This window comes from Passer montanus, unplaced genomic scaffold (genome assembly GCF_014805655.1).
Source record: "Passer montanus isolate IOZ18808 unplaced genomic scaffold, ASM1480565v1 scaffold53, whole genome shotgun sequence".
NCBI classification, from domain to species: Eukaryota; Metazoa; Chordata; class Aves; order Passeriformes; family Passeridae; genus Passer; species Passer montanus.
Window position 1 is genome coordinate 1,439,690 of NW_024370263.1, and position 24,736 is coordinate 1,464,425.

General features: G+C 43.6%; 1 protein-coding gene across 7 annotated transcripts in view; it reads right to left on the reverse strand.

Moving 5' to 3' along the window:
- The window catches only part of ARVCF (ARVCF delta catenin family member), a 250,175-nt gene that overhangs the window by 23,761 nt on the left and 201,678 nt on the right, over positions 1 to 24,736 (reverse strand). For 6 of the 7 annotated variants that reach the window (XM_039724775.1, XM_039724776.1, XM_039724777.1 and 3 more), the window contains 2 exons: positions 23,655 to 23,672; positions 19,179 to 19,250 (listed from right to left, as the gene is read on the reverse strand). In XM_039724775.1, coding sequence (XP_039580709.1) covers positions 19,179 to 19,250; positions 23,655 to 23,672 — 90 coding nt within the window. The remainder of the gene's footprint in view (positions 1 to 19,178; positions 19,251 to 23,654; positions 23,673 to 24,736) is intronic. The other variant, XM_039724778.1, reaches the window with a different exon arrangement.

A 24,736-nucleotide genomic window follows, 5' to 3' on the forward strand; every position in this document is an offset into this window, starting at 1 on the left:
GAGCCCGCACCGCACCTCCTCCGCAAGGTCACCCAAAACACTGCACAGTGAAAAAGCATCTCCCTCTGGGAGCAACTGGGAAGCTATCAGCCAAAAGCCAAAACCAAAAGAAAAAAAAAAACAAACCAAAAAAGTAAAGAGTCATGACAGTAAAAGAAATGAACACTAACAATCTGCACGAAAGAAAAGCTCCGCAGCCCTTGGACTCCTGCCCTCTGCTGACAACCGGCCGGTACCTTCACCACAGCCTGTGCACTTCACTGTCTGCGAGGTCTAAACCAGAGCTCAGACGTATTTGCTACAGAAATGTTTTCAGAACGCTTCAGCAGCAGATCAGTCCTGCAGTTCAACTCTCCCCTTCCCGGAACCCCTCACCCTGCAGTGTGGTTTTACAGCAGACTACATGAAAAGCCCCATAGAAGGCTGGGGGAGGCAGCTGGTTACTTTTGTAAAAACAGTAATCAGATCCCTAAAAAACCTGACCCATCAGCTCCCTTCCATCTGTACGCTGTGCTCAGCACCCAGTGCACAGAGCAGCTTGAATGCCAACATAAACTTGCAAGGTTCTCCTAATTGAAAGGTTGAAAGGCTTAGCAGCAGCAGCCAGCTCCAGCAGAGCCAAACGCTTGGCAGAACTGCCCGAGAATGCAGCTCGATGCAGATACATGCAGAATACTGAGTGTCACACAGCACAGGCACAGCCAACTCTGCAACCAATGAAGATGAAGTAATAGGTGGAAAGTTCTGAACAGTCCCTGTGGCTTTCACTTCAAGGTACAGCACAAGTCAGGACAGGTACTGAGCTTACTGCAGAGACTGAATCACAAATGCAGAATCTACCACTGAGGAGCAGCTCTGAAGACAGACAGAACAGCCTTTGAATAGTATTGAAAAGAACAACAGAATAACGTGGGACACACGAGACTCGAATCAGCTTGAGGGAATGTTTAAGAAGAGTTTTCTATTTAGGACCTAAACACCATACTGTGTGACCTTTCCAACTAATCCACTAAGTCATACAGAAGTTCTAAAATGATGTAAACTCTTCCCAGCTTATCACATACTCCCACAATGACAGCAGCACTGGCACACTACTCCAAAAGGGAAGCAAACAAACCCCCAGCTCAAAGGATAGAACAGGAATATTACCAGCACTACCAAGAGTGAGGTATGCAAAAAAACAACACAGGGAGCTAGGATGACTGCAGGGAAGACAGAAAGGCAGCGAGGTAAGGAAATGTTGGAGGGCAAGGCAGTGCAAGACAAAGAAAGGATGCCTGGGAAAGCAAACTGTCTTTTGCTATTTCTATTACTCTTTACATTTCCCAAGCTCCACAAGCTGTCATCAAAGTACCTTCATACAGAGTGTGACTCGTACAAGGTTGGTTACATCGCACTTCATACCCAAAGAATATGCAATTCAACAAAGAGGTGTCTCAATCAAACACAACCCATTTTGACCTTGTATGAGTTCTAGCACTTGTTTTCTGGGACCACATATTTTAGAGCTAATACAGTTTTCCCTTTACAAAGGACCTGCAAGCAGCATTTCTCCCAGCAGCATTTGACACACTGCCCAATACAAAGTCTTTTTCCAAACATGCAGCCGAGTCTCCTGGCAACTGGAGATGTTCCATTAACAGCCTTTTCTCCTCACTAATCAGTAGCAAAGGCTCTGGAGGACCAATACTTAATAAGAATCTCAAAGCTGCTGAGATAACTGGAGCACTACCCAAGCCACTGGTTCAAAAGGGGACTGCTCTGTCCCCCAGGGCTGTCACCAAAGACAGGGAATCCCCAGCAGCCAGGCTGATGAAGGCATGGGAGAGCTGCTAGAGCTCTGCACCTGCAGGGAGAGGAGACACGAGGGCGAACTGCAGCACATTTAAGCATTTCTAGGTCACCTTTGGCACTGTTTTTTGTTTGCTTTTGAGAAACACCATTGTCACAAGCAACAATGCTTTGGATTGGAGTTAATGTTAAGCCCTTTGGCTGCATGATTAAAATGGAGAATTCATGTACACAGCTTCCTTTACCCCAGTCCCAGAAGACTTGCCTCTGACCTTGGGGGCTCTCAGTACAGTGCATGAAATGTTAACACTTGCTCTCGCACCAGCTTCTCTAATTCAAAGTTATTTTTATTTACTTCAAAGTGATAACTGAATGCAGTTTCTTTTAAAGAGAACAGGACAATCATATTATTCCAAAAGCAAATCTGTTTTGAAATGCAGTTTGTATCTAAAAATCAAACATTAAATAAAATTTTCTCCCTCTCTCTTGCACACAGAGCACACACACTGGAGTCTTGGGGCTGTGAGCTACATACCAAATGCAAACTGTTTGGAAGGACGGGCTGCTCTTTTCCCACCACCAGCTTACCATGGTGTTTGCAAGCTCCCAGAATGCAGCCCAGGCCCTGCATCACCACTGCAACATCTCAAAGTGGGACTTGGTTCAAAATCCTGGCTCACATACGTAAGTGAGTACGAAACTAATTTGCATCAAAGGTCTGCCAGCTCTGCAGGGTTTCAGAGTGTGAACTGCCAGCCATGCTGGGGTATGGAATTTCTGGCAGCTCAGGCACACCCGGGGCTCTAAGCTAGGGATGAACACCCTCTGGCCTGGAGAATGGCTGTGTCCAGGGGAATCTCTCTCACTGGTTGCCCCTTACTCAGCCAGTAAGAGATTCCCCTGGAATCTACAGTGTTCTCCTACAGTGTTTCAAGACAAAAGAGCGATTATGCTCATCAGGCTGGTGATGTCACTGACAGCAGATCAATGTGCCAAGGGAGCAGCCATGCTCCCAGATGTGAGCAATCCTGCCTGCTCCCTTCAGGGAAGCTCCTTCCTGAAGCTTCCTGCTTGGGCTCACACGTCTAACAGCTGATACCAAAAGGAGCTGGGCACAGTGATGATGTGCATTGCACTGGGGACTCCTTAAACAGACAGCAACCCAGACAATGCATACAAGATCAATATCAAGCGTGTCATTGATCATGTTATGTTTCCCTGGGAGGGAAAACCTGAATTTCCAGATGCTGTCTGCTACATCACAGGGATATGTGAACAACAGTGACAAGGTCAAACATCCATGCTTATTCTTTTAGATTTCAGCGCTGCTGCTGCTCCTATTGGCCATGGGTGCTTCTGATATGTCTGCTCCTGTCTCTGCGAGGGTCCAGAATTACATGACTGACTGCTTTTCTTTCTCCTCTCTGAAAGGACCCAGATGGCAGTGCTTGGTGACTGCCCACAGGCCCCGAGGGGTGTCTCCTTGCTCCTGTCATCAAACAGCTCTATTTTGTCACTCGTCTGTTTTAGCCAGAGAAAGCAATTCCAAGGAATTGCAGAATCCTCTCCAGAAAGGATAACACTGCCCAGCCTGCCTGGCTTATCTGGCTCCTGGTGCCTGGGCCAGTGACACCAGTAGAAAATGTGGAGAGGCTCAGGAACTGCCAGCTTACCAACCTCAGAGCTGCAAACTCCAGCCAGGAATATGTGGGGATGCCACAATAATCCAAACCCATAACACTGTCCAAGAATATTTCCTAACATAACGAGGTGACACTACAGAATGCCTCATCTGGGTACAAACAGGTGGGAAGTGGCCCTTTCTTCCTAATGGGGAAAGGTTGTAAAGGGAGAAATCTCTAGGCTGAACATGCTTACTCTCTGCCTCGGTAGGGCTTGAATCCACTGCTTTTGGGAGCATACTGCATTTTCCATTTAGCTAAGCTTTCCCAAAGGAACAAAATAAATAAAACGATGGCTGGCAAAGCTAATGAGGATTGGGAATGTGAGGAAAATTATTACTTTCCATATGAGATAAACAAATGTGTTTTTTCAACTATGCATTCACGTATTCATGCCAGAACATGCGTGTTTTCTGGGACTTTTCCTTGAACTCAAACAACCAAATGCAGGCAAAAATATTTTCCTTACAACCCTCACCTACAGCTCCATAAAGCACAACACAGCTTTCTGATCACAGCTGCCATGTGGTGCAGCTGAAGAGACCTGAAACTCTTTTCACTGCCATTACTGGTGCAGATGTCTAATTGTCCAGCCCAACCGTCAGCAGGTTTGAGCTTAGTGTGTAAAATGTGTTTATTAAAAGAGAGATACTGAGTGATTCCCTGAAGGAAAGCCCATTAAAAAAAAATACACCACAGCTATGTCCAGTAGTAAAATACAATGCGCTGCTGTTAGTATCTTATCAACAAGTCCAAGAGCCTCATAAGAGAAAAATGTCTCAGAACTAGAGTCATCACTGAAAATCAATAGCACTGTTAAGGGACTGCTTCCTTTAACTTGTGGCTGCCTGAGCCTACCATTTTCTTTCCTCTGGTCTTCTGTGTGTGTTTAACCAAGGATCATGTGTTCCAAATTGCCCTTTTTTGGCCTCAAGCCCCTGTAAAACTCAGCTTTGCAGTTCCAGATGCCAATCAGCTGCTCTTACTCCAGGAACCTAACAAGCTTTTAGCTTCCTCCCAGCTCAGTAGAAACCTGTCTGCAGAGAAAAACTTACTGCAAAAGGAGTCGTGCTTTAGTCCTCGGTTGCAGATGCCACCTAAGCACATTTATTTTATTAAAAAAATTCTGTCTTTATTTAGAACTGTTGAGATACTGAACAGCTTTATAAACTTTGTCATAAATGCCAGCAAGTAAAGAAGCACAGCAAAGGGAAGAAACACTCCAGTAGATAGCTGCACGACAAAATAAAAAACCCTACACGGTAATGCGTGCTTAGTTGAAATATCCACACACCCTCCTACATTCAGTACTGAGGTATGCAAGAAAGGTATAAAACACACAGAAAATGCTTTCTTACCTTGCAGACCTCTACTTGTCTTCCCTCCTGTCTTCTACACGGTGTATGAAACATGCTGGAATGTGAGGCCAGGTATGGTCCCACCAAGTGCCCTCCCCTCCCACATGAGACTAGCCACAGAAGCCCAGCAGACCAATGCTTGTGAGGGGCTGAGGAGAGAGGAGAGGCTGCAGGGCTCTGCAGTGCACAGCCGTGGGCTCCAGCAGCCCACCCCGCCACGGCCCTGGGCTCCAGCAGCCCACCCTCCCCATGGTCATGGGCTCCAGCAGCCCACCCTGCCACGGCCCTGGGCTCCAGCAGCCCACCCTCCCCACGGCCCTGGGCTCCAGCCCCAGGCAGCAGCGGCACTCGGAGCACAGAGGTGTGAGGTGGCTCCGCAGCGCTGGCAGCCAAGGGAAGGAGCGGCCGCAGTCCTGGAGCCAGGCTGGGCTCAGGGTGGCTGCAGCAGTGACCAGGGCTTTCCCTGGACACAGCAGCCACGCTCCTCCAGACCTCCAGAGATGATGTTTCCACCAGGTCTGCAGGGAGCCAAGGCGTGGGAGGACACACAGCACCTTCTGTGGTCAGCCCTTTTGTGCTGTTACACACCGGGGTGACGGCACTAAAACCAACCAGCAAGGCAAACCCAAATGCTCCATCAATCAGGAATTTACAGAAACAGGATTACTTTGTCAGATGTGGGACTTAGGGGGTTTCCACTGACTCTGCTTCAAAACATTCCTGCTGCTGAGGGACCTCCTGCTCGGGTCTGAATGCCCACACGGTCCTGACAAGTGCTTGGGTGGATCAGAGCCGGAGCTGCGACAGACGAGGATCGACTGACAGCATTTCCACTCGGGCTGGCACCTGTCAGCTTCTCCCCTTCACAGCACGCCTGGGTTTTATCTTCAGTGCCAAGGGAAAAACAACGTCAAGAAAAAAAACCAAATCTTTCAGAGCTCATGCACACTGAAATACGCTTAGAAGCCAAACTGAAAGCTTCTTTCTGGGTTACTCATGCTTCACCGAGTCCTCTTACACTTCCACTGCTCATCATGATTTTTATATAAAGTCTCATAAATGGTCATAAGCCATTACACAGGTATTTGGTTATTCATATCAATTCAGCTGCTTGTTAGAGGATCGTCTGCTTAAGGCAGTGAAGAGCTGCAGAACTCCACAGCTTGAATTCCTCAAATAAGGCAGAATAAATTTTTCTATTCTCTTGTGGATATACCCTCACAGAAATATCAAACATCTAAAAATACATTCCAGTAAGAAGGAAATATTTTGATATAAACAACTTATATTTTTTGGGGGAAGCTTAGCAGAACCCAAGCTCAGCAGAGGCTACCAGGTCCAGTCTCAGTCTGTAAAAATGAAAGGTCAGTGGCTCCTAATCACTGGGACCAAAGCCTGTTTGGTTCATTAAATGGGAAGTCCTGCAACCCTGCCTTTATAAGCATTTTATAAGCTACTGACATATGGAAAGACTCCCCCATGTTAATAAATAATTTATTATACGCCAACCCAAACACTTCCTCCAATCCTGTTTGTGTCCTGAAATTGCTAATTAGTTCCTGCTCCAGCTTCCAAAGTCAAAAGTGTGTTTCAATTCCTCTCTCCATTTCATGAAAGCTGCCTCATGCACCCAAAGGCAGCCCAGTGCCTCTAATCTGTCTCAATTACAGTCACTGTGCTGCTGTCAGGCAAGTATCTCCCAAGCATCCAAGAAAAAGAATTTGATGTTTTCAATGTCAAATGAATGTCAGGCCAGAGTGGAAGCAGCACAAAAGGTTTTCCTTAACTTCTCTAATAAAAAAATTGTACCTTGCAGCCCAGCTTTTTAAAGGTACCATATTTGGGTACTTAATTCTCACGGATTTCAGTGTAAGCTAGAAACATTAATGCTTCAAAGAACAGAGATTCTGCACTCATCCTCAAAGCACTATATCCAGGCAGGGATTACAGATGATGAGAGACAAGAGAAGATGCTGCTGCTCCTCCCTCATTTAAATTGGGACACACTGGATCATACCACATCAAAGTACTGAGGGAACAGGTACTCTCCCTCTTCCTGCCAACCATTCTCTGCAGCTTTCTGGAAAACCAGGGAAGTTTCTATTAAATGTAAACTCGCCTGCTGTTTGGTGCACTGCCCGAATATTGGATAATCACAGGCAGGACTGACACAAAACCAGCTCTGCTATAGAATAATAGATTTCCTGGAAACACAGATTTTGCTGTAAAGCTTAAAGTTGGACTAAAATGCAAGGTAAGACAACATGATCTGGAGAGAAGTAGCTCCCTGAAGCCTTATAGCTGGCTAAACACACACACACAATACAACCACAAATAAATCTATTTGCAAATTGAAAAGAAAAAGAAGAGTTGGGCCCTAGTGTGCAGCAACGAATGAGATACTTTGCTGCAATGAATAGAGGGAGCACAGACATTTTTCAAGAGGCAAAGGGGAATATTACACAGCATCCAACTGCAGCCTGCCCCATACTCACCACCCTACAGCAATGTCCTGCAATCACAAAGCAGCAGAAAATCATATGAGAAATTCTACAACAAAGCCACAGAAGCCACTGCCACAAAGCAACTCCGACAGCTTCTTTGAAACCACTTCATTGCCTTTAAAACAGTGGAAAGATCCCAACCCAACAGCCACTTTGTCTAGCAGAGTTTTCAATTTCAATGCAGCTTTCTTATGGTAATATTATGCAATTAAAAATTGAGCTTAAAATTACCCATGTAAAAGATTCTAAGCAGAAGCTGACATTTACTGTGGAGGTTGTTCATGCCTATAGAAAACTCTGAAAAGGTCAGTATAAATGTAAATAAGGAGAGATACTTCCTCAGGAGTATAGAAATTTCCATCATGTTAGGGCCTACACCCATTTCTCCATGTAAGGGAATATTATGAATGCCCTGAGGGCTTCTCGTGGGCCATGAGTCCAGAGCTTGATCTGGAAATAGGTCTCCAGACTTCAATGAAACAACTGGCAGCAAATTTTCAGTGTTTTAGGGAAAGTAGGATCCAGCCACCCAGAAAACTGCCAATACAGTTTACTGTCCATGGGTTTAATCTCAGGATGTTGGATTTGGAAGGGATGTGCTTGTCAGAATTTAACTATTAAGCAAAACCTTGCAAAACTGCCCAAATTCAAGTCTCATGTGCATTTCCCAATTCTTACATTTTGGACACTAACCTGAAATACTCTCCCAGGAGCAGTGCAATTGAATAAATGGGATTAGGTCTCATGCTCCTGACACCCTCAGTTTCTCATTCCTTGAGAAATTCTGAACACACCTCAGCCATTCTTCCCACTTCTCTCACACATCTGCAGGTTGCCATGTGTGCTCTCTCACTTTATTACTCAATGTGAAGAGAAGCCCCAAAAGGGAAGAAGCAAACCTGCATCTGCAAGGAATGCAGGCTTCCAATTCCCTAAGTGTTTAAAGGTCACTGGGGACACTCCAGGTAAGGCAGATCCTTTCTCTAGACCTTTCTCTTGCCCCCTCACACTCTGAATGAGTCTTTGGAGATGTTTTTCTTGCTCATTATTTTTAAGCTCTCAGCAGGATAAGATGCAATTATATGCTCAATTGTGATTACAGATTTGCTGGTTGTGATTTTAGAAGTCTCAAAACAAAAGTCATTAGATTAAATGTTCTTCCTGGCTTTGTAAGAGCGGGACAAGAAGAACTGACATCTCTAAATGGAGTGGGCTTGCTGCTAGCATGAGCAAGCTAGGAAGATACTGCTTTAGTAATCAGGAAATCTCATCTCTGTTCCCAGCTGTGCCACTGAAATGCCCTTTAACTGTACAACTCACTTCAGTAGTGGTATCCTCTTTCTCGCCCCACACAAATTCAGTCTTGCTTTTATCTCAAGCTGGCCAGCTCAGGTGGACTGTCACAGTGTGTTGTACTTACTCTTTACTGAGGCTACTGGTAAAAAACCACAGAGTTGCTCTAGCCATCTCTGACAAAAACAACAGGATTTTTAGTAAAGAGATAGAAAGGTGTGCAAAACACAAATGAACTGGGCATGAGGAGCAAGGACTGCTCTCCACATTGCCTCCTTCCAGATCTGCCTGAACCAGGGTCTATTCCTGCACAGACAAGTAACATTTCATGCTATTACAGACTTCCAATTTTCCCTGTGATCAAGACACAGAAAATTCAGGGCTGAAACTAATGGTCTGTGAGGCCGAAATAAAAACGCTCTCCTTTCTACCACATACTGATCAACATTCTCACTGATCACCTGGAAATGCCTGGGTCAGCAATCAAGCTCTCAGTGGGTTCAGAGCAACCAGCAGTTGGATCGACATTGCCTTCTAAACCATGCAGAGGCAAGGTTCCCCCTGCCTCTAGCTGACAGGTAAATTTAAGTGACTGCTTTACCATGTAAAATGCCTGCCTCTCAGTTCAAGGTCATTTTTCTTCAATCCACAGTTAGAGGTATATGGCACATTAAGTCCTGTAATTCCCCTGTCATGGTGGAGAAGGGGGGGAGCTTTTAAGCCTGTGCAGAGCACTCGGGGTTACAGAAATAAATATGGCTTTACATAGCAGCTTTCACATTCAAGATACCTCACAGTGGTTTACAAAGTAATGAGTCAGATAATAGGGCTGCAGCAGCTGTGCAGGTACATTCACTGGAAATTAATGCTGCAAAACCAGAAGTCTTAATTTTTTGGTTCTCTTTATTTGCTCTTCTGCAAAACACGACGGCAGCTTCAGCCCAACTAATGAGCATCAGCGGCTTCTGCAATTTAAAATGCCCAGGTTATTTGACATTCCAGTTTGTTTTAATTTCCAGATTAACTCTATGATTAAAGCTCTCCATTAACTATAATACTGTTCAAGCAAAAGTGGAAAAAAATGCATGTACCTCCCTGTCTTGGCTGCACTGTAAGGAAGGTCTCCTTGCCTGATCTCTAGTACCACAATTTGCAATTAGTTCAGAATCACACAATTATCTGATTTTCATACCCCTTTCATTCCCCCATCATTAGCTGTTCTAAAAAGACCCTCAAAGCCTGATTATCAAGAGTTCTGAGGATTCTATGGTTTATTGTACTGGCACCAGTAAAGTATATATTGTAAATAAAAATATATTTTTCTTTGAAACAAGCCATATCTTGAGGTGCAACCTGAATACACTCAATTTCGTATATATGCCCCTTTCTCAGGTTCCATAGGTAAATGGACTTTCTCATTCTTCTCATCTGAGTCACCTAATCCACCAGTTGTGGATTGTTTTGGAAAAATGTACTGGTTTTATGTAGACATACTTTTCCTGGCTGACTCTGTAATCAGTTAATGAGAGTCACACAGAACAACTAGGCTGAAAGGGAACACAGGAGGTCAACTGGGCCAGCTTCCTGCTCAAAGCAGGCTCAATGCCAAAATTACACCAAGCTATTATGCTTTTGTCCAGTCAGGTCTTGAAATCCTTCAGTGATATAAAGAACCCTTCAAAACCTCCTCCAATGCCCAATTATGTAGCATTAGCCTCCATTTCTTTGGGCAGAAGGATACCAGATGGGACAGATGCTTTCAGTGAGACTCGAGTGATGTCTGTCTAGTGCTGAGGTCTGAAAGCACCGAGTCACCTCGGGCTCTCAGAAATCCACACTGTGGCTGCTCCCGAAGCGCTTTCAGAACACTCACCCAGAGCTGTAACTACCCCCTTTTCTTCTGCTCACACTACTTCTGGAAATCTGGAAAGGGATTTAAATCAACATTACACCATTTTTCTGCCTCAGCTGTTCTGAAACTTTCTGCAGTTCTCTTAACTTGTCAAGCAGCTTCGTCAGCACAACTTCACTGCGGTACTTTTGATGGACACCAGAGACAGCCGTAACTTCGTGCAACAAGGTTTTTGTAATTGATTTTGACATGAGATTTCATCTCTAAATTCTGACAGGAGCTGAGTTCCTCTTCCCTGAGCTTCCTGGCGATATTGGCTGGGCAACCAGGACAACTTTTGGATTTGCACCCCTCTTCAAAGGATCATCTCATTTTTTACACTTATGCTAAAAGGGAGGGGGGGAACTCAGAGAGTTCATTGTTATTGTTTCTTAACTGAAACTAAGTGGCATGGCAAAAGCTGACATAATGAAACAGTGATGGATCAGTGGATGGAGTGAGTCTTTCACTGCAGTGACTGAGCCCCAAGACTGAGGCAGCTACAGTTATGAGGGATAAGCACCTTCCCATTAACTCCTGCTTTTATTCCTGGCAGTCTTCTTGGCACATTCTCATTTTATAAACAGTCCTGGAGCAGCATCTGTATAATGAGCTATGCTCTGTAATAACAAGCATTCAATTTTAGAGTAACAATTAGAATTGCCTGTAGAATAGAAATGCTAAATGGGACATGCAAAAACATACACACAACCTAAAATGTGGGGAGGGAAGACAATTTATCATTCTCAGCAGGGCAAACAGTACACGAAAAGCTGTGAAAATTAAAAACATATGACTGGCAACTACAGCTTTCCAACATTAACTTTTCTTCATCAAAAATATCAGCCAAGTGGAAATGACAAGAAAATCCAATCAGTGGTTGAAGAGTTAAGATGCTGCATTGCCAAAGAGCATACACTGCTATAACTGAAGAAAATGCAGCTGGGCAGTAAAACTTACCAAGGTTTCCAGTTATGCACTGGTTTATGTATACACCTTTCTGTACAAAGCATCTTAAATAATGCAGTTGAACTTCTCAATAAAAAACACAGTAAGTGCAATAAGCAGATTGAGAGCGCAAAGCAATTCACAGTATTACGTACTTGCAAAATTCTCTCTGTAACATGAAAGCCTCAGTCCATTCCCACAGTATCTCACCAGGGCAAACCTCTACCATCCACCTTTAACTGAAATTATCTTTTTATTTAATTTTTATATCACTGTACTTGTAGCAACAGCTGGGATACAGCATACTTCACCAGAATCTTGCTGTTTTTATAAATATACCTCATACACTCTATTTGCATTGGTTATCACAGCAGCAGTGAAAACACTAATTATTTTAGTGAAGGTAATTATTCTAGCTATTATTTTGGTGAAGTGATTCTTCTAGTGAAGGCAGTGGAAATAGCAGGCACTTCATGAACAGGTTCACTACAACCCCAGCAACTGAATGCTATTAACTTGCCTACAGCCACTCAAAGTCAGGAGCAACACTGGACTGGGAAAATCAGACTCTTCTCCTTCCAGTTCTGTCTTTAGCTGAAGCTCCAGATCACTCTGTCTCCTTATTAGCTGCTGTAATTACCATATGCTCTAGTGGAGCTCCTGCTGTTTAGTTTTTAGTAGGCTACTTTATTATGCAAGTATATATAGGCTCTTCCTGTTTGAGATGCCTAAGTCTCATTTTCTGTGCACTTAAGTTGGCCAAAAACTCACATCAAGTTGGAAAAGGAATTTACCACCTGGGATTCCTGTCTTCTGAAGATACTGCTGGTTATTATAACAGATCTATATCCCTGGGTGTCAACCTCAGGCAAGAAGCAGCTGCAAGCTGACTACTGGAGTCTTTTTAGAGTCCCATGAGAGCCACAGGTGAAAGGGCCTGAAGGTGGGAGGGAGAATCTTGCCTCCAACTGTCACCTTTTCTGCCTCATGTACTAAGGGAGACTAAACATTTGAGAATGCTAAAGAAGGATAAAGAAGAGGAATAGCTGTTGATGTTGATTCACTATTTCCAAGATAATCAAAGTATCTTAGAAGTGAGTAAGCTTTTTCTCAGAAGTAAAGTCTGAAATGATTCAGAATCAAAGCAGTCAACTCATCTTGCATGTGACCTCTAGCTGTTAAGACAGAGGTAGAAGACAAAAGAAAAATCAGGAGTTCTACAAACAAATTATAGCTGAGCCAAACAGAGATGGACAAGAACCACCACCTTATGGCTTCACAAAGAGTTTCAGCTTCTATAAATACAGAGCTGAATGGAATTCTCTTATCATTACAAAAGCTCCTCCTGCCTCCTGCCCCAGCAGTTGTTTCCCACTGGTCCCTCAGCTTAAACTTCAAAGCTTCATGTCCTAAACCTGAAAGACATTCACACTATGAAGTGTCCATGCTGGGGTGGGGAGGTGTTAGTGGCATTTAAATATCACAGCTGAAATTTCTTCTCCAGTTTATACTGGTTCTATATCCTCCATGTAGCAGAACTATTTCAAGTCCCCAACTCAAATCTTCCTGACACAATCCACAATCTCTCACCTGGGCCATTCACAGCATAATCTACTCACACAAACACTGTGCTTTCCCTTACTCAGCTGCAAGAGCTTTTCTGTTCCACAGATGCCATTTCACCCCTACCAGGAATCTAGCCTGTCTGATCTGTAAACACAATTTTTGCTGGATGTCCCTATGGATGAAGCAAGGGACTGGAAACCACAGCTCAGGGCTGCAATGTCAAGGCATTCTCTGAAGCCAGAGAGCAATGGTTTGACAAACGTGGCAGCAATTACCAGGACACAAAGCCAAAACTGTTCTTCACATTCCTGAGCAGACAGATAACACCAGAGCTGGTCCTGTAACGGTCTCAAATTCATCTCACATGATTTTGTGGAATAACTGAAGTCCACACAGCAGAGCTGTGAGTCTCAGCAGCACTGCTATACAAAGTTACTGTGCAGGGTTTACTGTACAGGCATATAATTTAGTATTTCACTTAGAATTTTTTTTTCTTCCTTACAGTCTCCAAAGTAAGAACACTGTAGGATAGAATTGTATTACCAAGTGAAAAGAATTAGTGGCAGAGGAAGACTAGTATTCCTGGACCTCCAATTCACATTCCAACTGTATCCCCCCTCAATATGATTTTTCAAAGCCTTGAGTTTCAACCTTAAACTTACAATTTATGTTCTACACATTTAAATTTAACAGCTTGATGAAGATCACAAATGAGTTTTCACATGTAGAGCATAGCTCAGCAGGCCAGGAAGCAATTCATGCATGTGTCCACCAGCTCTGAACAAGTAAGAACACTGAATGTAAGAATCAGAGAAGATTATGACAAAAAAGGCAAAGAATTCCAGAACAATTAGCAGTCAGCTATGCAAAGACTGTGCACATACGAAAGGAAAAATCCACAGGTGCCTGCTCTGAATTCCTTGAAAATATAGGGAAAAAGAATGGGAATTTAAAGGTACCAGATTAGAGAAAGTTTGGCAAGTGCAGGTTCCATATGGGAATTTTCCTATTCAAGGCAATAAATCTTCTCTGACTCAAAGCACTGGAAGACAGATGAGAAACCTTTCACTGCTTTGTAAATTATGAAAAACACATGGGACCAAAATGAATACTCAGCTTAGGAAAGCAACAGAAATAGGAGATACTTAATAATTCTGATCAGCATTCTCAATAATGTGCATGAAATGCTCAAAAGATGTTAATACAAGAACCTGTTACTCGCTCTCACAGAGGAGATCTTCCCAGTCCCTGAATTTCCAGCAGCAGGCACAGGAGGGGTGTGGATGGTGCCATTAATCAATCAGTTCTACCCACTTATTCACAATACAACAATCAAAACTAATGATAGAAGGGAGCTGGAAAGGGCAGGTGAGTGCTTGAGTCAACTTGTCAAGATTTAAAGAAAGCAAATTAAAGCAGCAGTGAAATGAGAACTTCAGCCAATCTTAATTACAAACTAAAGCCAGAGTAAAGTGAAGTTTCTCTCTCCTTCTACTACATGTTGCCTTTAGCTGAAGACAAATTGCTGGCACTTTTGTAATCTACTAAGTTAAAGTCATTACCCTGACAGTGCCAGGAAGTCTAATTTCCTGGAGCAGTAATACAAAGATTTATAAGGGAATTTAAACACTCGCCTTCTGGAATAGAAAATCTATCATCAGCATGAGGCTACATGGAAAGTGACTGAGAATTTCAGATAATGGAGAAGAAAAAATTCACCTGCTGACAAGTTCATCCACAATCTCATTCCCTGCCTACATAGGCTGCTGACCAGGGTAAGCCTACACACAAAGCTGAGCTTTCAGATAAATTCAGCTTGTCTTTGACATCCCCACTGCAACAAAATAGACTTCTTCAATTACAAGCATTTTTAACACTAGTTCAGTATTTCAGCACAACTCTCTCCTAAACTTATGTTCCCATTAAAATAGAATTAAACTTAAGTAATCAAAAAGGAAAAGAGAAATTAATAAACAGCTTAATAACTGCTTTCAAGGAGAAAATGAGCTAGTTCATCCACCAGGCTGAAATCTACCTGCATGTCTCGTTATGGCTGAAGATTTTCAACTCCCTAATGAGATAAACTGAAATGAGAGCTGAACTTCAACACCCAAAGCTGCAAAGAGCAGCTACTGTTCTGCCCTCACACGTATGTGCACATAAACAACAAGCCATGAGATGTGCTTAAACCAGACAGCACAGAGGTCTGGATTTAATTAGGAATAACCTAATGCTGATTCCACATAAAAAACCTGTTCTGCCCTTCTGGACTTTCTCCTCCCATACTCCAGCACTGAGGTGGACAGTCCAACACCTTCATGCAGGAGGATTAAATATTAAAACCCCCGTAATGTGTTTGGGGGGCTGACACACACCAAGCCAGTTCAGTTCAGAAAACCTTATTGCAGAGGTAGTGCCAACTGAGACACTGCCTTCCCCTGCACAGATATGATTAATCCTCATCTTCCCCCAGTGCCTGGGTCTCCTGCCACTACTCCTGCTCAGAAGTGAAGGACTCTGTGAACAAAGCACAGGAGCTGTACTATGCTACACATTTAATGTGCACACAGGAGAAATCAGCGCTGTGGCAGTGCAGAGCAGGCAGCCAGCACCACTATCACTGACCTACTTTAGACTGGGGAAGGGATTTCAGTAAGACTTCCCCCCGCTGCCACAGAAGCAGCAATTTTTGAAAGTCCTAAATTTAGCAAGGTTCTGAGGACAGCATTCATAATTTCTTGTCAGTGCTGTTCCCTTCTCTATGCAAGCTCATATCACTTTCCCCAAAATTTATGCTCTCTCTCTTTGACTGTCAGGAAAAAAAAAAGCTCTTTTCAACAAAGAGGAAACAAGAAGCTTCTCTTTCACAATCTTTCCTCATGAGGACAGGAGTACTCTGGACACTGCCAGGGCACACATATTAATTTTTTAATATCAGATGAGACAACTTCTGAAAACACTGCAAGTTGTCCAGTCTGACATTATCCAGTTTACCACAGATAACAACCCTGAACCAGAAGCTTTCCCCTGCCAGAATGCCTAGCACATAAAATCATTAAAGGCTTAGAAATGGTTTCAGGGCTGCTCAAATCATGTGCTGCAGCAAAACCTGATTCCCATTAAAAAACCAGGAACCATCAGGGAGAGACTGTAGTTCATCACTCTGAAAAAGAGAACTGCCTTCCTTCATTCATTCCTCACCAGAACAAATTTCAGGGGGGCAAAAAGCGAGTGCCAGCATTTAAACTAGGTTACAACTCCTTTGGATTGCTCCAAAATGAAGATGCTCCTAAGATGTACCAGCAGGACAGATGTTCTGAAGGTCTGAGAAACCTCTGCACCCTGCACAGACACCAGCCAGTCCCCATCCACAACTGACACAAGTTTCTGGTTTTATGATGTTTGGCTGAAAGACAGGCAGAGATTCCTGCCATTAAAGTAATCTGGAGTCAAAATGAAGTTTCCATAACTGATAGAAAATAGGTCTGGGCTACTCTGCTGCTACCAGTCCATGGTTTTTCAAGTGATCATAAGCATACTCTCAATTGAGCTCAGTGGTCACAACTAGGAGTATCCTGAAGGGAAACCATGATGCCAAGTTCTTGAAACCACATCTTTAGACACACCAGATAAGCTCCATGGATGTTGACCATAAGATTACAGGAAACTTAACAACACTACATCCCAATATTTGTTAACTACTACAATGTTCATTTGCTGCATTGAATGAACAAATCTTATTACTGCAGTGTCATTTGCTCACAAAGATTCCAGCTGAAAACTCACTTTAATATGGCTTTAATAATACATGAAAGAGATTAATCTATAATTGTTGATTTTTGAAATAGCACTTCATCATGTCACTCAATCTGAGTGCTTTTGATCATTAAAACTTGCATGATTTTTCCATCTCGGTAACGAGGTTCTGCCTCAGCTGAGAGCTGATCTCATCAGAGTCAATTATCCTCTATAGAAGAGATCTGACCAGAGTTCTGCAGGGTTTTAAAACGGGAATTTTATTTTCTTTATTTCAGTGAACAATTTAAGGTTCAAGCAACCTTGTTAGAACCTTTACTATCCAGGAATTCTCAAGTAAATCAGATGCTTGGCAGGAAACTGCTGGCAAGAAAGTGAACAGAAATGCATCAATGTCTTGGTTTTTTTTACTCTGCACACAAGTCAATAGTTACTTTTAAAATATGCCATTTTCCATGTCAAAGTGCTTCTTTCAAAATGCTGTGGGATTAATCTCCTGACCTTATCTATCATGAGATATGTAATCTATTTGATTAAATGGGGGTATCTCAAAATTATCAAACAACCTCTTCAAGAGTGTGAGATTTCTAGCAATGAAATATAACAAGCTGTGTAAGCTCAGAGACAGATCCATCTCCCATCAGATCTGCACATCACTTCTACCATTAACAGAGCCACATGAAAGCTTTTAATCTTATTTTAAAAAGAAAGCTATGCAAGGTACATTTCCTTGCAGAAATTCTTGATTTCCATCTTTTCCCTCTAGTGGCACCTACATTCCAGTCACATTCAGAAAGGAATGCAAATGCTGAAGCCTTTGCTATATTTTGCATTCCTTTCTTTTCCTGCATCCTAAAGGTGTCTCCTTGCTCTGCACTGTAATCAGCTCCCAGCCTGAACTGATGGCAGCCAGTGAAGGCTGGTTAGAAGTTTCCTGCAGCTCTCTAAATAGGATGGAACTGCAGCTTCTGAGAGGTTCTTTACTACCCTGCATTATTTCACAAGATACAGAAGATCTTGTGCAATAATACACCAAACGAAAATCAGTGTTTAGACATGAGACTAGAAACTGCATCCACTATAAAGGGTGTCTGTAGATAGATTAGATTCATTTACATCTTAGGTTTAGTTTGCATATCATCAATCAGAGTTTCACTGTGAATTTGAGTGCAGCACTATCTATGTATAATTATTACACCATTACTCACTACCAGCACATCTCTAAGGAGCTCAGGCATGGCCTCTGTTGCTGCTCTCAGTTAACAGTAAGGAAACTGAAGCACAAATAAGTGGATTAGACCAAGGTCACCAAAAGTGCAATTCAGGTATCCCAAGTCCATGGATCTCTCCACTGAGTCAGATTGTCTCTCTACACTCTCCAAAATTCTCTGTGTGATGTGGGAAGAGTTTAAAATTTTTCTTCTGAGGAATACTCAGGTAGTTCTGGGTATTCAGAGCTCGTTAAGGTGAGGCTGACAGGGTGGCACAGCAGCAGTTGCCATGACAATGGCTGGATCTTTGCAGAGACATTGCACACACTTCCAATCAAAACCCGTGCAAGTCTCAAAACACCATCCAATGCTCTAAGAACTCTGACAAAATCCCAAATCACCTCCTAATCTCCAATTTAAAAAAGTACCATGCATGCAAGAAGGGAATGCAGATTGTGAAAGATTCCACCTCTGCCAGAGCTGAAATACAAAAGCACAATGCAGAAGAATTTTTCTGTGAACCTCCCAGTCTTTAGAAAACCACAAGTACTGCTCACTACAGACAGGGAGGAATACGGTGTTCAGGGGAAGACTGACTATCAGCAAAGGCAAAAATCCCCAATGCCTGCTGTCACCCAATTCCAGAGAATGCTGAAGAATGACAGAGATGCCAGGGAAGAGAAGGGTTAGTGCCAAGCACTCTCACCCAGTGCATTTCACAACTCCTTACAGTCAGGCGTGGTGCAGGTGGGTTGCAAATGGAGCTGCAGAGGAGGAGAGCCTCCACTCACCCCCTCTGGAGTTACAATCACCTAACACTAAATCAGACAGGCTTCTACGAGATTCCACCAATTCAGCAGTCTTAGATAAAAATTTGTACCCAGTATTCAACACTAGATAACAGTATGCACAGATATATCCATTATCTCAATTAACTGGCTACAAAAGAAAGAGATGAGCCTGCAAATCAGACAGACTTCTATATTCAGCAGTCTTAGATAAAAATTTGTATCCAGTATTCAACACTAGACAACAGCATGCACAGATATATCCATTATCTCAATTAACTGGCTACAAAAGAAAGAGATGAGCCTGATACACTCATGTCTCAAGTCCCTTTAAGAGCTTACAGCTCCCAAGCTACTTGTTATTTCCAAAAGCACAAACATTAGCATTACCTTTCGCTGCTTCAGACCGCTTAGGCAAATCAAGTGTATCAAAATTCCTGTCCAAATCCCCATTCTTCTTCCCTGTGCAAAAAAGAAGACAACAGATGGAGAAGATTGTCAGTCAGTACACTGACAGGTAAGTTACTGTCATGTGCATCTACAAGATAGGAGAAGATACAGACCCAGAATATAAATCACAGAGTGCTATCCATAACTGTGTATCTGGTCACAGTCCAGCTGCACAGCTGTGGTTTTAGCATGAGCAAACTCAGGCACAAACACCTATGCTGCTTTCAGGTTGATCTGCAAACATGCTTAGCACCAGTGTTTCAGAGAGTCTTAGAAGTGCTTGAAACCTTGCAGAAATTGTGCCATTTCCCTTCTTGCAAAGCTGTGCCCCTCCCTCAGAAGCCCAGTGTTTACTTGTTGTTTTCACAGAGGAATTTTGACCTGAAGCTTAGCTCAAGCAAAAACTCAGCAGCAGAGCAAAAAAACAACAGCTTTGCAGCTTCTATTCTCAAGGCAACAACCAGGCAGGAAGACCTAAATTTAATATAGTGTACAGACAGCAGCCAGCAACTTAACCTTGAATTGCCCTTCAATTGACAAAGTGTCATTTTTGCTATTTATTAGAAGCTAATGGAAATAATGCCATACTTTTGCTAAGAAATAGTATCAAACTATTACATCAGCTTTAATTTATACAACAGAACAAAACCAGCACTTTTAGTTAGGTTGAGAATTCAAGGTTATGTAAACACAGGGGGAGGGAAGGGTTAGTTTCCATGCCCCCAAGGAGATGCACTGCCTTGGGTAAGCCCACATGGATGCTGTGGGATAAGCAGGAATCTTGCCGTCAGAGGAATACTGGCAGCAGAGAGAGAGATTTGGAAGACAGTGCAAGAATCTGCATGGCTTTTGAGAACAGCAGTGTACAAATTAGCTTTCCCAAATTATTTTGAGGGGGAAAAAAAAAAATCAAGTTATTCAGTTCCTCTCCCTCCAGAGCAGGGAAGGCAGGTGCAATGGGATGAATTCAAACAATGCAATTTAAGCTGCCAGAAGTGGCTTCTGCACAGGGACTACCAGGCTGTTAATGGAGGTTTTACAGAAAGGACTGGAAGCTCCACCAGTCAGGCTGCTTAAAAGCAAACAGGAAAATAGTCCTTGAAAATGTAATGGGGAGATGAGTCTGAGTCTTGACTGCAACAGGTCAGGAGATGGGAAAGGCCAGTCCCTGCCTTGCTACAGCAGGGGGATGGTACATGAACAGTAAATTCAAGTGGTCACTGAACCTTTCCTCTTGACAAAAGGATAAAAATACTCACTACTGTACAGAGAAGAATCAGAGCTTTTAAATACCATCATGAATATTTAGGAATAACATTAAGAGGGACCCCCCCCTTCAAGGTGGTGCTCCATCTTCTCCCTTTCTTTGGGAGGGGATGGAATCACACCCTTTTCTTCTGAAATGCCAACACAGAGTACCAGCCAACTTCAACTGCTGAAAACAAAACATGCACCTAGAAGTTCTGCTGATCTGAAGTAATTTCCTTAACTGAAGTATGCAAAAGCCCATCTAAGCTGCCAAAAGGTCATGCAGCCAGGTACTACAGCACTCCTTGAAAGGTATCTTTTCCAAGGGAAGGGACAGGAATCAGTGGCACTCCACAGCCTTCCATCAATTTTCTGCTCTGTGAAAGGAGCAACACATTGCTTGGGGAACCAAATACCAGAAAGAAGTGCTGTACATCACCAAAAGACTTGGTCCTTCTTAATTGCAGCTGAACCCAGTTACTGGCTGCAAACCCTTGTTGACCCTTAGGGCACTGACAGGGAAAAGCAGGGCAGAGGGAATTAAAAGGAAAAAAAGCATTCAAGGAAGGAAGTCAGAGTAGGAAAGATTATAGACTTAAAGCAGACCCATAAATGTGACTCCATCTTATCTACAAGTAGGACAAACTGTTTTTTCACATGACCCCAAATTCCATGTCTCTGCCATTAGATAAGTTTAAACCTCAGAACATGTTCTCAGAGAGCCAGACCTTACTTGACACAACTACTCATTTCAAAATTTCTCTCTATAATTTAAAGGTTGGTTTGGCACTTCTATCAGCCCTGCAGAACTGAGATGGCACAGTAAGAACTCCCTTCTTCCCAGTGGCAGTGTTTAGTAAGCACTGTGGCTGTGCACAACTTGTTAAGGAGAAATTGTCCGGGAGTGCAGTGTTGGCTGCTACTTTTGAGCTGGGAATGCCAAAGCAGCTGCCTATTTACAGACCTATCTTTCATAAAGACAGCACCCTCCACCTGTGCTCTGGACTCCTCAGTGGCTGTCTCTCCATTTCTGGGCCAGACAGCAAACACTGGCTGGTTTGGAGGAGCCTCTGCTGGTTTGCTCTCGGCCCTGGAAGGAACTCCACCTCGCAGGCCAAAGCCCATCTGTCCAAAGCAGAAGCTGCCAGCTGCTTGCCAATGGCAGCAGTACAGAACACAGAACTCTGACCAAGGGGATTTCAACTCTACAAATTACTTGCTTAATCAAATGGATTGTGTTTGGAAATACCCCAAGGACCTACACTTCCAGGGCTTTCCTATAGACAAGGTGAGTAAGCTGCAAGAAAAATTCAAACCAAATCCACCCAGAAAGCAAAGGTTTCAATCTGAGGCCCAGCAGCTATTTTTCCCATTTGATTTTCACAAACACTAGGGAGTTTCTAAAAAGCTGACCAAATGTAGCAATTCAGGAGTCTACTTATTAAAACCTTCTCAGCCACCCCCATGCACCCCTGATAACACAAAAATCAGCATCACTGCCAGATTTTGTAGCTCTGAACACCCTGCTCTGCCCCTGAGCCTGTGTATTTGTTCACAACAGGGATGTGAACACACACACACAACCTGTGTGGCTGGGATTTGTATGGAGCACACCCTGCCTGGATCTTCACCATCGGGTTGTGCACCACAGAGATGCTGAAACCACAGCACAAACTGTGCTTGCAGCAGGAGAGAAGTTTAAGATCTGTTTGTGTACATTTCAATTTCCACCCATATCCAGGTTCTCCAGGTTTTCCAGCCTGAGGTGTGCCAGAGAAAAGCCAATGCTGGATGAGAAGCACAGCTCCAAACTTTGCCAAGAGACCATTCTGAACATGCCTGCTGACAGGCCTGTTTTATGAGACCTGGCTGTAGCACTGGCACAGCTCTCTGGTTTGGGAAAATTGCCTGGCATGAGACTTGCTTGTGCAAGATGCAATTTACAGTCTCTGAAACAGAGGGATTAAAATTCTTCCCCTCTCCCCCCTTGCTATTTTTCATTATGTAAGAAACAACCAAAACATGACCTTCAGCATTTTCCGTCTGTCAGAAACTCGGAACAGACTCTGAAGTGTGACCCAGCGTTATTAACCACTAATGTTGTTGTTGATCTTCCTCAAATGTCGTTTTGCTTTACTGTATAATCAAACCATAATCAGACCATTTCTGCTGAAGGATTAATTCCCAAATGCTTTCTTTCGGGTTGAAATAAAAGTTTAAGAGAAAGTGCTTCTTCATAACAATCTCACCTTATCCTCCCCAGTGTTCAGTAATACAGCCACTGAGCTGGCCACAAAGGAGTGACAGAAACCACTGAGCTCTGTCCTGCCAAAAAGTCCATCATCCACAGCCTCACCACTCACAGCCCAAAAATCAGTGTTCTGCAGAACACCACCCAGTAGCATTTGCTGGGTGGAGCAATTAGACTTTGGGTGTTTTTTTTTCCCCTCCCCAACGTTTCTCCTTTAGTCCAACCCTCCAGAACCCATGATCTGAATCAAGTGTCAACCTGAAAATGCCCCTGCCTTCACCCCCAAGTCAGTCTCAGCAAGGGAGTCTCCCAGGCACCCACAGCCTATGAACTTCCCAGCTGAGGGAAGCTTTAGCCTCAGACTTGTGCCTTGCAGGTGCAATTTTACTTGCTGGGATGAGAAACTGAAGCCTATCCCCTGGCAGGGGGACAGGTACTGGGGGGCTTCCTCCAGCTCCTGTGTGTGCCAGTAACAGAGCTGCAGCAGCCCAGGCACGTGCCCCAAAGAAGCACCAAGCACCCCTGAGAGCACACCCAAGCTGCTGCAGCTCACGGCTCCTTCCACCCCCAGAGCAGCCCAGCAGAGCCTTCCCTCTGACAGGGCTGGGGACAGGGACACAGCCACGCCTGGTGCTCCTGCTCTCCTGGGCTCAGCAGGCCAGCTGCACAGCAATTCCCTACTGCACTTACACCAAGAATGAATAAATCCCTGTGCTTTCCATTTGTGGTATGGAAAGACCAAACTGCAAAAGCTCCCTCAGAGGATTTTTCCTGATGTCTGCTGAAATGAACAGGAGGATGCACTGGGGGAGCAGGAGAAGGTGGATGAAGACCTTGATCTCAGCTCTTAGCCTTGCATGTGAAAGCCAAACAAAGCATGTTATGGTGATGAGGAAAAGAAAGTATTGCAGACTCACCTTGATTGAACCACTCCTCTAATTACCAGAAAAGCAGCAAAAGGAAAACAAAAATTTACAGGATGAAGAAAATACAAAGGAACAGTCACAAAGAGGCAGAATTTCAAAGAACAGGTTCCAAACCTGAGTATTACAAGACTACAGAAGTTTCATCAATTAAAAAACCAAACCAAGGTATTTCACGTTCTCCCTTGTGTTACTCCTAAAAACCCCCAATCTTTCTTTGCACAGCTTTTTTTTTTCCTTTTCTTTCTCTTTTTATTAAATGAAAAGGTGCTCACAAAATTGAGGGGACAGAAGGATGACTAGCCCTTTGCAGAGGTGTTTGAAATGCTGTGATCAATGACCATGAAATAAAATAAACATGGAAACATTGCAAGATTAAGTGAACAAGAAAGGACAGAACAGATCGATTTTGAAGTTCTAGACTGAGAAAATTAAGGCAGGTTCAGACCAGTATCCACATAAATTTAACAGTGAGACAAGGGAGCTTCTCTTTCTGATTTTAAAAGCACATTTATGAATGGATTTTAACTTTTATTTTTTAAGCACAACAGTTGTCTGTAGACCCTCTATTCTTTTGATCTACATCCTATGAGCTGTGAGCTCAGCATTATAACCAGTTGATTTCCCTCTGGGGAACAGCACACTTTCAAAAGAGCACTGTAAAAAGGTGGAAAAAACCATTAAAATATGTTGTCATTTCCTGCCAAACACACAGAGCCAAACCCAAGCTGCCACTGAGTGCCTGCACTGCTTACTGCAATCCACAGGCTCATCTCCAGCATCAGATGATTCTGAGACCAGTTTGCCCAGAAAGACTTGACCTGGTGCTTCAGCTGATGAACAGAAAGTACCCAGGAGCAGAACCCCAGGAGAAGAATCTCCAGGTGGGCCCAGGCAGACACCTGGCATGGGACACACACCTGGGAGAGCCCCTGTCACCACCATGGGGGGGAGGATGGGTCTCCCTCAGCACAACACCCTCCCACCACAGGCAGAGCTTTTAGGGCTGAAAGGGATTCCATTGACTGTGCTGCTCTCAAGCAAAGCAACAGCATGGACTGCAAGTGGCAGGGAGC